At 29.6% G+C, this 14,199-nt stretch overlaps 1 protein-coding gene across 1 annotated transcript in view; it reads left to right on the top strand.

The window, feature by feature from the left end:
• The window catches only part of LOC127547625 (CUB and sushi domain-containing protein 3-like), a 183,846-nt gene extending 177,930 nt beyond the window's left edge, over positions 1 to 5,916 (top strand). Inside the window, exons 4-6 of the mRNA XM_051974553.1 lie at positions 2,148 to 2,474; positions 4,958 to 5,152; positions 5,876 to 5,916. Of these exons, the coding sequence (XP_051830513.1) occupies positions 2,148 to 2,474; positions 4,958 to 5,152; positions 5,876 to 5,916 (563 nt within the window). The remainder of the gene's footprint in view (positions 1 to 2,147; positions 2,475 to 4,957; positions 5,153 to 5,875) is intronic.
• The last annotated feature ends 8,283 nt before the right edge of the window (positions 5,917 to 14,199 follow it).

Below are 14,199 nucleotides of genomic sequence, written 5' to 3'. Positions count from 1 at the left end.
ATCAAGGGTATTTAAATTATTTAAAGACTTTTTCTTATGTATAATGCATTGACTTATTTTTGCTCTTAAATGCTTACTCACCCACAGTGGTATATATTTCATTTAGCTGCCTCTTATTTATGTTGTGCATAATGAACTGTGTCAAGATCCTAATATACAATGTTTTTGATTAAAAGTATATTTCTTCAAATACATATACTAAAATATTATGGTGTAACTACACTAAAATTTTAATCCCCATTATCTATTGATCTATGACCATGTTCAATACAATTCTATCTTAATTACCAAATAATAAAAATGAGAGACTATTACTGTGACATTAAGTATAAAGACAAGTATTATACACACACACACACACACACACACACACACACACACACACACTTATATATATATGCCATGACTTGAATTCATAAAATAATAACATATAAGGTAGAAAAGATGAAGCCAGGATAATAGTATGAGTAGTCACATATCATAAGCCTTTTCTTATATTTTTATTTGTCTACATTCTATTTCCAAAATTACAGAGATCAGTTCAACACCTGAATTTCCAAAATACTTTATTTATATGAGAAAATTGTGTTGTAGTTTGTTCTGGTCTAAAGACATTTTGGGATTTAAAAAAAGCATTTTAATTTAGTATTGTTAATGTATTTCATTACATGCCCACAGGCCCAGCAGTTACAATGTACTATTTCAATTCAATCACTCTATTAAACCTGTTTCAGGGAACAACCAAAGAGAGAGGTCATAAAACTCTTACAATTTTTAGGGTGTCAGAAGACTATTAGTAATTTCTAGTTTCTTATACTAGACACATGTTGCCACAGTTATTGTAGTTATTGGGTAGTGATAATAGGAAATTTGAGGAATGTATTGATAGTAGTATTTTCTCAAATTATACACAAGCAATATTTTCTCCCATTTAACATTTTTCCCTTAAGCCTAGATAAGTCTGCTCATTGCTTTACTTAGTTAAATTAGATTTTTTTTTTTTTTCATTTAAGTGCTGATTAGACATCCTGAACCAGGTTGTCTCATAGTAAATTATTTATGATAAGGAAAAAATAATGAAGTTTTGGCTTCTCCCAAGCCAAGCCTTTGAGAACAACTTACAAATTTAATTCTGTTACTATATAGCTTCATAAATTGGGACAAGACTTTCTTAGAAACTAAAAAGTAAGCTTGAGACCAATGCTTCTACCTGTCTCCTATTACAATGGTTCTGTTTCTCCCTACAAATTTTTTTTTTTTTTTACTACAAGCTCACAACTACAACCTTGAAGAAAAAAAAGCTTACAAGACCATTTGCTTGTTTCTTTGTGGGTTGTTTTTGTGTTTGCTTTATTTTATTGTTTTTTTTGACTTTTTTGCTTTTCCGGGAGGCTAAATAATCCCAAATTCTCTAAAGCTTTTCAAATAGTGCCTATTTTTCAAGCTCATCATATTCAATTTTTCTGCTCTCCTTAGGTTTTTCTTCAAATTTTTTCATATTTAAAAATTTGCATAGAAATCTAATCTAATAAAGATTTTTAATTTTAATTTTACTATTTTTAAATTTTAATTACTATTTTTAATTTTAATTACTATTTTTGATTCCAACTGTGTGGTGAAATCTCTATGGGGAAAAGCCCTGTCCTAATTAAGATTCCCAACTCCTAATCTCACAGAGTTGTCTGTGGCATTAAGAGTTTAAATGGCTAATCCAAGGTTTTATATATATATATATATATAGTTGTCTGTGGCATTAAGAGTTTAAATGGTTAATCCAAGGTTTTATATATATATATATAATATATATATATATATATATATATATAATATATATATATATATATGTAGGGTTTGAGGCAAGATTTGAATCTAAGTCATCCTCAACTCTTTCCCAAAAAGAAAATAATTCCATCTATGTGAAGTGGCTTATTTTATTCCAGTTATACTTCTGTTATTTGGTTTAAGGGTCAATATGATTATATGATTTAAAAAGCTCAATATTTTTTAATGTATAATCCAAATCCTTTGAATGTTGAATATGAATTGACTAAAGAAGCAACCATTTATAGTGATCTTGAAGACAGATTGAAAAAAATAACAGGGGAAGCTTTTGAAAATGCATGTTACTCTAAATTTTTTTTTCACAGTTCCTTGCCTTTCTAATTTTACTGCACCAATGGGGACGGTTCTTTCTCCTGATTACCCTGAAGGTTATGGAAATAATTTAAATTGTATCTGGACAATCATCTCAGATCCTGGAAGTCGGATACATCTTTCATTTAACGACTTTGACCTGGAATCTCAGTTTGACTTCCTTGCTGTTAAAGACGGTGATTCTCCAGACTCTCCAATCCTTGGAACATTCACTGGTGCTGAAGTTCCTTCTCATCTCACTAGTAATAGTCATATTCTGCGCTTGGAATTTCAAGCAGACCACTCAATGTCGGGCCGGGGTTTTAACATAACATATAACAGTAAGTCATTTTCAGTATTACATAGAATCATAGACTATTAAAGTGGAAAAAGATCCTATAAGTTTATCCCTTATTTAATAGATGAGGACACAGAGATCTAAAGAGTTGTCTAAGATGATAGTGATAACATTAATAAGACTTACTTGGTCTCTTGGTACTTAATCCAGTGTTCCATCAGTGTTATTTTTGTGTTCAAAGCAAATACCACACAGATATCTATAGTAAAGATAAATTCCATTAGGGAAGAGCCCAAACTTCTCTAGGAGAAGAAATCTCAGATCTCACTGTATTGAAGGGAAATCAGATATGGTAGAACGGTTGAGGATGTTGCAAAGGGAGGAAAAAAAGTGAAGGTTGAGTAGAAAGAAGCTTATCTGGATTTTAAAGGAAAATACTAACAGTCTTGCTAACTAAGAACTAAATTAATTTGTTTTAATCTATTTGTAAAAACTTTTTAAATTTTAATTTTGTGGAGCACTATACTATTTGCTACAACTTAACTGTGTTCTTTCAAGCACAGTCAGTTCTTACTTTACATTAATTCACATTACAAATTCATTTTTACACAAAGAACTTTTAAAATTATGAAAAACATTTCAAAACTATCTTCTGTCAATTGATTCGTTGATATCCCTTGTGAATTCAGGTTCTCTTGACTCCAAGAACTTATCCACTACACAATCAATCCTCTCTTTCAAGAGAAATATACCTATTTAAATTTTTACAAGTTGTTTTTAATCTGATTTAGATGGCAAAAATTACCTTATTCTATAGAATATATTAACTGAGTAAATAGGGTTATTCCTCTATTGGATAATTCAATTTATTGTCCTTTTTGTAGATTTGATATTTTTAAGGGGGAGAACACATTATTCCCCCTAATTCCTGTATTTCAAATGCAAATTGATATTTCTATTTTAGGAAAATAATGAAACAATAGAAAATTGTATAATGTGAAATAGAAAGATTCCATTAATTTACTAATATACATAGATATGGATGCTTCTGTTTCAATGTAGAATATGAAGGAACTTTTTTTTTCTTGAAATTACTTAACTTTGTTAACTATTAGCCAGATAAGAAGATTTAATAATATGTTGTCATATGACAAAGAGATTAAAGATCTCTTCATATTGGCCCATTTAAAATAAGAGATACTCGTTATTTGTTTATTCTCCCAATATCTAGCTTAGAGAATTTCTAACAATATTTATTTGTAGTCTTTTCATAGTTGCACTGGTGATGAATACTGTGAGCAATAAATTGTTCAAATGTAAATGCATCTCATTAAAGCAAAACTCATTGCTTTTTGGGCTTAGGCAATATTCTTTATAAATATGTTGTCTTGCTCTGAAAGATTCAGAATTTTTTTATCCTCATATACTCACAATAATTTCTTTAAATCTATTTAATTCTAATTTTGATGATAGTACATTATTTATTTTTATTTTTCATGTTTATCATGTGTTTAGTATTGTAATACTAAGTAAGTATATATTCAGTGCAAATATCAACAAGTGCATACTGCTAGAACAGTTAAATATTGCTTTGATTTATTTAATAAATGTAAGCTTAGATTAAACCATTCTTCCAAAATAAAAGACTAATGAGCAGTGAGTTTACTCCCTCATATACTATTATAAATATATATATATAGTATGTATATATGTATACATAATATTTGTATGACATGTAGAAAATTGAACTTTGAGCAGTACTATATAGTCAGACTTCAAGCATTTTCTCTATTTGGTGATCACAAGTAATGCATTCTTTTCACTACAATAATTTTAATAAGTATGCATAATTTTTATTCGACAAATATTGACTTGCATAACCACATATAAAAGTGTGTGTAGACACATGCAAAATGTCTCGGGCACCATGCTAATAAACTCCCGAGGTAAAAAGAAACGTATACACTGTCCTTGAACTCAAAAATTTCACATTCTAATGGAAGAGAGAACATGTAAATACTTCAATATATACAAAATACAGAGAGAGTAAAGGAAAGATAATGTCAAAAGGAAGACATTAGCATGATGTTGTGTTGTAGGGTTAAGCCACACTTGAACTGGGGATTCTGACTACTCTAGAGCAATGATATACCTATGGGCCACATATTGATTTAGTTTAAACATGTGATAGTATCTATGCTTTATTGCTTAATTTTTCTTAAGTATTCCTCATTTGCATTTTAATATGGTTCTGATGACATTTTGGAAGTGTTGGAGGCCATATGCCACCCACTGACAACCTTTGCTCTAAACAGTAGGGATTTGTAAATTGGACTTGATAAACTTTTCATTTAATCATTTGATATTTGTATTTTCTGATAATTAGTTTCCTTTGGAATCTTTTATTTTATGAATTTAAAAATATTACTCTGGGTAGTCTTTAGGAATCATATTGCTTAAGGATTCATAACATCTATCTGTCTCTCATGTGTGATGTGACTTTTTTTTTTCTGTTTTGTGCTAAAGCATTTGGACACAATGAATGTCCTGATCCTGGGATACCAATAAATGCACGCCGATTTGGAGATAACTTTCAGTTAGGAAGTTCAATATCAGTTATTTGTGAAGAAGGATTTATTAAAACACAAGGAACAGAAACAATTACTTGTATACTTATGGATGGCAAAGTAATGTGGAGTGGGCCAATTCCTAGATGTGGAGGTAAGTTCCTATGTGTGTGTGTGTATATTTTTTTAAATCAAAATAGGAATTTATTTCAAAAGTATGAAATTTGTTATTTTTCTGAAATGATTTTGCATTAAAGTGAAGTTTTTTAAATCTACTTGTTCCTACTCTGTGCAAATATTCATCCATAAAACTATATTTAAAGGGACCACAATATTATCCATTATAGATTTTTATCTATTATATGAAGTAAATTTTTGAATTTCTCTTTTATTATTTTAATAAAAAACTGTATATGTTTATAAAGTATGTCTGTATACTTACAGATAGATAATTTGAGGGTACTTAAATGCTAGATATTATATATCATATGTGTATTATATAACACATGTGTTATATATTCATATAAATTGATATATATGTGTATTCAAATCATCAATTGGAATTATGATCTCAATGATTCAATAGTTGTCCCCAATGAGCATAATCTGTCTATAACTGACAGTACTCTATGCCTTATCCATGTTCTCCCCAAAGCATATCATAGCTATTCTACCCAACATGAAATTTCTTTCTCATAACATCATAAATGTACCTGTGGAACATTCTTATCTAGGTGTCATCCTTCACATAACTTCTTTCAAATACCTAGAGAATTTTCAGATATATTATCTAATTTATATCATTATTCATATGCCTTACAATAGGAACTGGTATTAAGAGTACTCCATACTCACCATTTCCATTTTCACACTCTAGGAAGAACAAATACCATGGAAGTTGACAAGCTCAATTTTTGAATGCTTAAAAAAAAATGACTATAAAAATTGTACTGACAAAGTGGAAGAATTTCTTTGCAACAATTGAAATAATTAGTAATTTAAATATTTCTTCATTTATATAATGACTCAATTATTCTCATTGTAATTGGTGGCATATTGGCAGACACAATCAATTTGCTGATCTTTTATGAAAATTATCTCTTTTATATACACAGTCCTACACATGAACAATATTTACATATATCCTACTATATTTTTACATCATTAAATCAATTTGATAAATAACAGCTTGTCCCACATAAAACTAGATTGATGTTCCTTTAATTTCTAATCCATTAAGTATGTTGAAAAGGGAAAAGGAGAAAATAACTCAGATCTCAGTTGTTGTTATCATTATCTTTGTTATTGCTGTTATCTTTTCTGAAATGGAAATACCATAATCTTGGACCAGATATAATATGTTACTGTAATAATTTAATAATTACTCTAATTTCATTTTTATATAACATTTTGATATTATTAAGCAAACATTTATTGAATGCTTATTATGTTTCAAGCGCTATGCTAAGTGATGATAGACAAAAAGAGAATCCTTGCACTTAAGGATCTTAAATTATAATTAGGAAAAATATCAATAACTGTATAAATATAAGATATATGTGATATAAATGGAAAATTAACATCAGAATAAATGCCCTTGTTAGGGGCAGAAGAATGAGATGCAGGAAAATATCTGCAAGAAAACTTGAGCTTAGTCTTAAAGGAAACAAGAAACTTAGAAGGTAAATATAAATGAATATTGTATTTTATATATATATATAAAAGTCTTTCCATGTCTATTAATAGAATGGATGTGATTTCCATGGCTTTCTTTTGATATAATTTGTTCTATTGACTCTTTCCCTAATATTATATCACTTTTACTTTTCTAATATAAATGTTAATTGATAATTATGAAAATCAAATGTATATTTCTATTAAAGAAGGGAAAAAAGAAAGTTAGGAAGTTGATCCAAAGGGAAAAACATTCCAGTGATATGAGCAAAGAAATATTCAGAGAAGTAACATTCATATAAAGAAAAACAAATGAGTAAGTTTAGTGAACTCATAGAGTGGGTATTATGGTTCAGTCATTTCAGTCATGTCTGACTCTTTGTGACCGCATTTGGGGTTTTCTTGGCAAAAATACTGAAGTGGTATGTCATTTTCTTCTCCAGGTCATTTTGCAGATGAGGAAACTGAGGCAAACGGGGCTAAGTGATTTGTCAAATTAATAGAGTTACAAACTATATAAGGCCAGATTTGAAATCAGATCTTCTTGACTCCAGACCTGTCACTTAATCCATTGTACCACCTACCTGCTCATTGAGTAGGTAGAAGGGAATAACATGTGAGAAGATCAGAAAAATGGGAAGAGATCAGATTGTGAATAACATTAAATGACATGCAGATATTTTTACATTTGATCCTGGAATTAACAAGGAACCATTGTAATTTAATTAGTGGGGAGTGGGAGGATAGGGAGATTGACATGGTCAAGCTGACACTTAAAAAAAAAAAAAGCAGTTACTTTAGCAACTGAGAAAAGAATGGGTTGGAATCCAGAATGCCTTAAGTAAAGAATATCAATTATAAGACTAGCATAAGATTAACAGATAATAGAGCCTGAAATAGGATGGTGGTTATGTGATTGAAGAAAATAAACTAATATGAGAAATGTAAAAATGACAATATTTGAAAATAGATTATTAAGAAATGTAGAGTCAGTGGACAGGAGAAGTCAAGATAGTACTGAATTTACAAGTAGGTAATTGGAAAGTATTGGTCAAAATGGGAAAGTTGGAAAGAGTAAAGATTTGGAGAATAATTTCTGTTTTGGATATATTGACTATGTATTGCCTATAGAATATGCAATGGCAATACAAAGTCACCCTAAACACTCTCTCTAGATTCTAACTTTTTACTCTTTACTCTTAAAGCAATTAAGAGGTTGTGTTGATAAATACAATATAAATTATATTCATTATTTTGAAAGTTCACAGTAATCCAATACAGACCATACTTTTGCCATGTTCTTTCTGGTTACAAATCTTATCTCTATTACTGAGAATGCAAATAAAAGTGAATGGGTGGTATAAATAAGTCATTCCAGAAACTCTCTGCTGTTTAGGCCAGGTTACCCTTTCTAAATGATGATTTATTTGCTCTCTTGTTTTTTTATGGAAAACCAGAGCAGGGTATATAATGTGAAATCCTTAATGAACCATCTCTGGAAGCAAGACTGTTGCTGAATGCCAGATGAACATTTCCCCTGAAGATAAGGGATTTTCTCTTGAATCTTAATTAGATTGGAAGAATGGGAAGCCATTATAATTCACAAAAATTAAATGATCTTTAGAGAGCATTTCTTTTTACTAAAAGTTGAGTTGTGTTAAGAAACAATCAGATAAGAATGCCAAAATTTATTATTTACTGCTCTGAGAGAAACATTTTGTGTGTGTATTCATATGTATTTATCTATTAGAAAATGGATTAATTTGTTACTTTATTCAAGTAGTTATATAATATTTTAAGTTCCCTGATCCAATAGGGATATTCTTGTTTGACTTCTAATTGAAAGGGTGCTGCTGCTTAATCCTATTGGTACTTTACCTGCTGCAAAAGCTGACTTCTTCAGCTTCTCCCTTAATTTGCTTAAACACATACCTGACCCATATATGAAGATTTCCTCTGATCTCCAAGTAAATCTATGCTAACATTATGAAGACTGTTTATTCTATACAAGACTTTTGTGACAATGAAGTAAAATTAAACTTATTTTTGACTAATAATTCCCTGAAAAAGATTCTAGATTCTACATTTATATTCTGCTTAGGCCACATGCCTGGATATTTAAATGTGTAACTCACAATTTTACTTTGATATAAGTGAATGTTAAAAAAATGCTGGGAAATATCAGAACCACCTTATAGAACATCCAAGTTCCTCTCTCAAAAGTCACATGATTATTTCTAAGTAACTCTAAATCTTCTTCAGCAAATCAACTCAATAAGCATTTCTTAAAGAGATTATTATATGCTAGCCATTATGCTAAATGTTGAGGATACAAAAAAAAATTCAAAAGGTAGTACCTACTCTCAAGTTGTAACACATTTTAGGATTATAATCTAATTGCACATCCTCCCAGAAATGGGAAAACATACTCAATAATTCCAAAGATACATGAGTTTATGAACTAATGTACTTTGAAGCAAATAGTACTGAAAAATTCCTTTATAGTAGATATGTCAAACTCATAACATACCATCCCAGGTTCCAAACCTCCAGAATAGAAAAGGGCAATAATGTGACAACATAGCAAAATTTATAAGATGCAACTTAGTGCTACTTAGGAGAAAATTTAAATCTCTAACTGCTGATATCAGTAAAATAGAGAAAGAACGGGTCAATGAGTGAGGTAGGCAGCTAAAAAGTAAAGACAAACACAAAAAAATGAAACCAAGAAAATGAACATATTTAAAATCTCCATTAAACATCAAATTGAAAATTCCAAAAAAATCAAAGAAGAGAGTAATGAAATTGAAAGTAAGAAAACCACTGAACTAGTAAATAAAACTAGAAGTTAGTTTTATGAAAAAAAAATAATAGTAATAAAGTAGATAAATATTTGGTAATTTTTTTTAAATGTTAAATTTGGTAATTTTTTTAAATGAAAGAAGAAAATCAAGTTATTAGTATGAAAATGAAAAGAAATAAATTAATGACCCATGAAGAAGAAATTAAAACAATTATTAGGAGCTATTTTGCCCAATTATATGCCAATAAATTTATAGTCTAAATGAAATGCATGAATGGCTACAAAATATAAATTGCCCAATTTAACAGAAGAAGAAATTTAACTGATTATATGACAGGAAAAAATAAGCAAGATATAAATGAACTTTCTATGAAAAAAATCCCTATGGTCATATGAAGTCATGAAGAAATTCAACCAAATCTTTTAAGAACAATTAATCTTGGTAGTATATAAAATATCTGGAAAATAGCCAAAGCAGGCAGATTGAATTACTTTTATGACACAAATGTGGAGCTGATACTTAAACCAAGAAGAGCCAAAATAGAGAAAAAAGAAATTACATATTAATTTTGCTAAAGACAATACAAAAAATAAAATAAAACACTAGCAAGGAGATTATGGCAATATATCACCAGGATCATACACTTCACTAGATGGGATTTGTATCAGGAATTCAGACCTGGCTCAATATTAGGAAAGCTATGAGCACAACTGACCAAATCAATAACAAAACAAATAGAAATTATATGATTATCTCAATAGATGAAGACAAAGTTTTTGACAAAATATAATACTCATTCCTATTCAAAATGCTAGAGAGTAAAGAGATAAATTGTGCTTTCCTTAAAATGATAAGTAGAAACTATCTAAATCCAGTAGCAAGAATTATCTGTAATGGATATTAGTTGGAAGCCTTCCCAGGTAAGATAAGTGATGAAACAAAAATGCCCATTATTACCACTATTATTTAATATTTTATTGGAAATGTTGGCTATGGCAATAAGAGAAGAAAAAAGAAATTGAAGGAATTAGAATAGGCAGTGAGGAAAAAAAAAAAACTATTACTCTTTGCAGATGATATGATGTTTATATTTAGAGAATCTTACAGAATCAACCAAAATAGTTGAAATGATTAATAAACTTAGCATAGTTGCAGGATACAAATTAAATTCATATAAACATCATCCTTTCCATATATTAGCTAAAGCAAGAGATAGAAAAAAAATTATCTAAAATATTGTAGACAATATAAAGTACTTGAAAGTCTACTTATCAAGAAAAACCCAGGTATTATATGAACACAATTATAAAACATTTTTATACACATAAAGTCAGTTCTAAATAACTTAGAAAATAATTGTTCATGCATAGATGAGCCAACATAATTAAAATGACAGTTCTATGGATTATTTATTCAGTGCAATGGTAACCAAACTCCCATAAGATAATTTTATACAGCTAGAAAAAAAAAACACAACAAAATTTATCTGGAAGAACAAAAGGTCATGAATATCAAGGAAACGAATAAAGAAAAAAGGTAAAGGAAGGTAGTTTTTCTGTATCAGATCCCAAATTGTATTATAAAGCATGGTAATTATCAAAGCAGTCTGGTATTACCTAAGAAATGGAATGGTGGATCATTGGAATAGATTAGGGAGACAACACATTCTAGTAAATGATTATATTAATAGTCCCAATAGTCCCAAAGTTTTAAATTGGGGGAGAGGGGGAAATTCATTATTTGACAAAAATTGTTGGGAAAACAGAAAAAAAACAGTATGACAGAAATTAGGTTAGATCAATATCTCACACATGACACCAAGATAAGATCAGAATATACACTATATATATATGCCATATATATGTGGCATATATATGGCATATATATGCCATAAGCAAATTAGGAGATCATAGAGTAGTTTATTTGTCAGTTCTATGGTTAAGGGAAGAATTTAAGAAGCAAGATAGAATATTAAAATGTAAAATAGTAAATTTTGATTAGATAAAGTTAAGAAAAAACATGCAATATAATTGACATTAGAGGGAAAATATAAAACTGGGAAATATTTTTGCAACAAGTGTCTTTGACAAAGGACATGTATATGTTTGTGTATGTATACACACATATACATACATACAGAGAACTAAGTTAATTATGTACAGTTTTCAGACAAAAAATCAAAGCTATCTATAGTTATATGAAACAATTCTCTGAATTTCCATTGATAAGAGAAATGTAAATTAAAACAACTCTGAAGTATCACCTCACATCTCTCAGATTGGCTAAAGGAAAATTATAAATGTTAGAGAGGATGCGGAAAAACTGTTACGGTACATTAGTGTATTGTTAATGGAGTTGTGAATTGCTCCAACCATTCTGGAGAGCAATTTGAAACTGTTCTTTTTCTGGAGACTATGAATGGGAAATACATGTGATGTCCATCAATTGGGAAATTGCTGAAGAAGTTGTTGTATATGGTTTTGATGTGTTATAATAAATTACAAGCAAGATGATTTCAGAAAAAAATTAAAAAAAACTTTAAAAAATTTACATGAACTGATGCAAAGTAAAATGAGAAGAATCAGGACACCATTGTGCATAATAACAATATTGTATAAGGAAGAATTACAAATGAATAACTACAGTCAGCTTACAGTAATGCAAGACAATCCCAAAGGACTCATGATGATACATGTTACACATCTTCAGAGAAAGAATTGATTTATATGAATACAGAAAGAAACATATTGTACTTATCTCCGCCTCTCCTTTCCTCTCTCCCTTCCTTCCTTGCTTGCTTGCTTCCTTCCTTCCTTCTTTCCTTCCTTTCCATTCATCCCCTTTTTTTTCTGTCTCTCTGTCTTCATGTACAAAATGACAAATATGGACATATTTTACCTGGATTGCACATGTCTAACATATATTGCTTGCCTTTTCAGGGAGGAGTAAGGAATGAATACAGTTTCAAAAAATGTTAAAAATTGTTCTAATGTATAATTGAGAAAAATAAAATATTATTTAAAATGCAATGGAAAATGTTTAACAAATTAAAGTACAAGATAGATAATGTTAATTTGTGATTTTCTGAGTCAATGTGTGATCCAATGTTCATTTCTCTTTGATTTTGACAATACTTATTTATATGACAACATTAATAACAATGATATTGTAATTTTTTATAAAATTAATACAATACTCCTATATTTGAGTTTTAGAATTTATTTCTCATGTTTTTAATAGCAAGATGAATAATGTATCTAATAAGACTAATGATTTGTCTTAAGAATCAGAGTGGCTCTTTACACTGAAATATAAAAATGAAACTTTTATACTACCCTACTACTTTTATAACAAATTTAATATAATAGAAAATCATTTATTGCTAAGAAAGATAATAGGTGACCAAGACAAAATATAGAATTTCAGAGTTGGAAGGAACCATACTGCCTTCTAGTTCAACCAATATCTAAAGCTCTTTTGAGAGCAGGTAGTCTTTTTGTATCCTTAGTACATAGCATAGTGCTCTGCATCTAGGAAGTGCTTAACAGATGTTTACAAGTAGAATTAACTTTGCAAAATATTGACAAATCATCATCCTGTTGTTGATGGATAAGCTGTTAGGAAGTTCCCTATCACATGTAGCCTAATTTTGTCTCCCTGATGTTGTTACCCATCGCTATTACACATTTGTCTGGATATTTGAAATTTGGTTATGACACGATAAACAGGACTTTGAAAAGAATGTCTGAATGTGTATAATGAAACTCCTTATTGTGAGCTGAATATAATCAATCTGATCTTCTAATAATTTCAGATTGCCATTGAGAAGGTTAAGGTAGAGAGATTTTTTTTCCCCAAATTTTCACTATTTGAATAATTGTCAACTTTAATAATAAAATTACTGAGATCATAGACCCTCATAAATAAACAGGATTAGAATGCTATTTAATGATCATCACATCAAACTCTTAACAGTGCAGCATTCTTCTTTCTAAACTAGTCACCAGGTTTCTACTTATACATATCTAATGTGGAGCATTTATTGCTTTTTGAGGCAATCAATTCCATACTGAAATGCATCTGCATTTTATGAAGACTATATCAAACCAAAATCTGTTTCTCTGAGATAAATATAGATCATTTAGAGTTTGTACCTGAGCACGATAATGTAACACATTTTCTACCTTGAAATCCCTTTAACTATCAATTGTCACTAGATTTGCAAGTCCTCTTTTTTTCAAACATTCCCTGTAGTCTGAGGTTTTTGGCATGATTTCATGTCCTCTCATTATCCAGGTCATCACTTGGTTGGTATGAAACAACTTCTTAATTTTCTTCCTAAAGTGTAGAAAATAGATCTGAACACTATATTCCAGATATGATCTGACCAAGGCAGAGCACAGTGTGATGTTAAGTCCTCCTCAATCTGGGTAATAACTTTCTTAATGTATTTGGATGTCATATTAAGATTTTTCTCGCTCTCAGTGTTTATTCATGCTGAGCTTTCTATAACTGAAACTTATAACTATATTCACATTTACTGTTGGAAAGCAGTACCTTCCTTGTCAATATTTCCACAACTGTGTTGTTGTTTCATCTTATGCATTTTTAAAAATTTTATTTGTCCCTATGGAATTTCATCTACCTAGATTCTTTCCAATAACATAAAAGAAGCACCATAGTGGACTGGAAAGTTAATTGCATCTGAAGGTAGAAGAGATCA

This window comes from Antechinus flavipes, chromosome 1, assembly GCF_016432865.1.
Source record: "Antechinus flavipes isolate AdamAnt ecotype Samford, QLD, Australia chromosome 1, AdamAnt_v2, whole genome shotgun sequence".
In the NCBI taxonomy this organism is placed as follows: Eukaryota; Metazoa; Chordata; class Mammalia; order Dasyuromorphia; family Dasyuridae; genus Antechinus; species Antechinus flavipes.
This window is presented reverse-complemented; position numbering and strand designations above follow the sequence as displayed.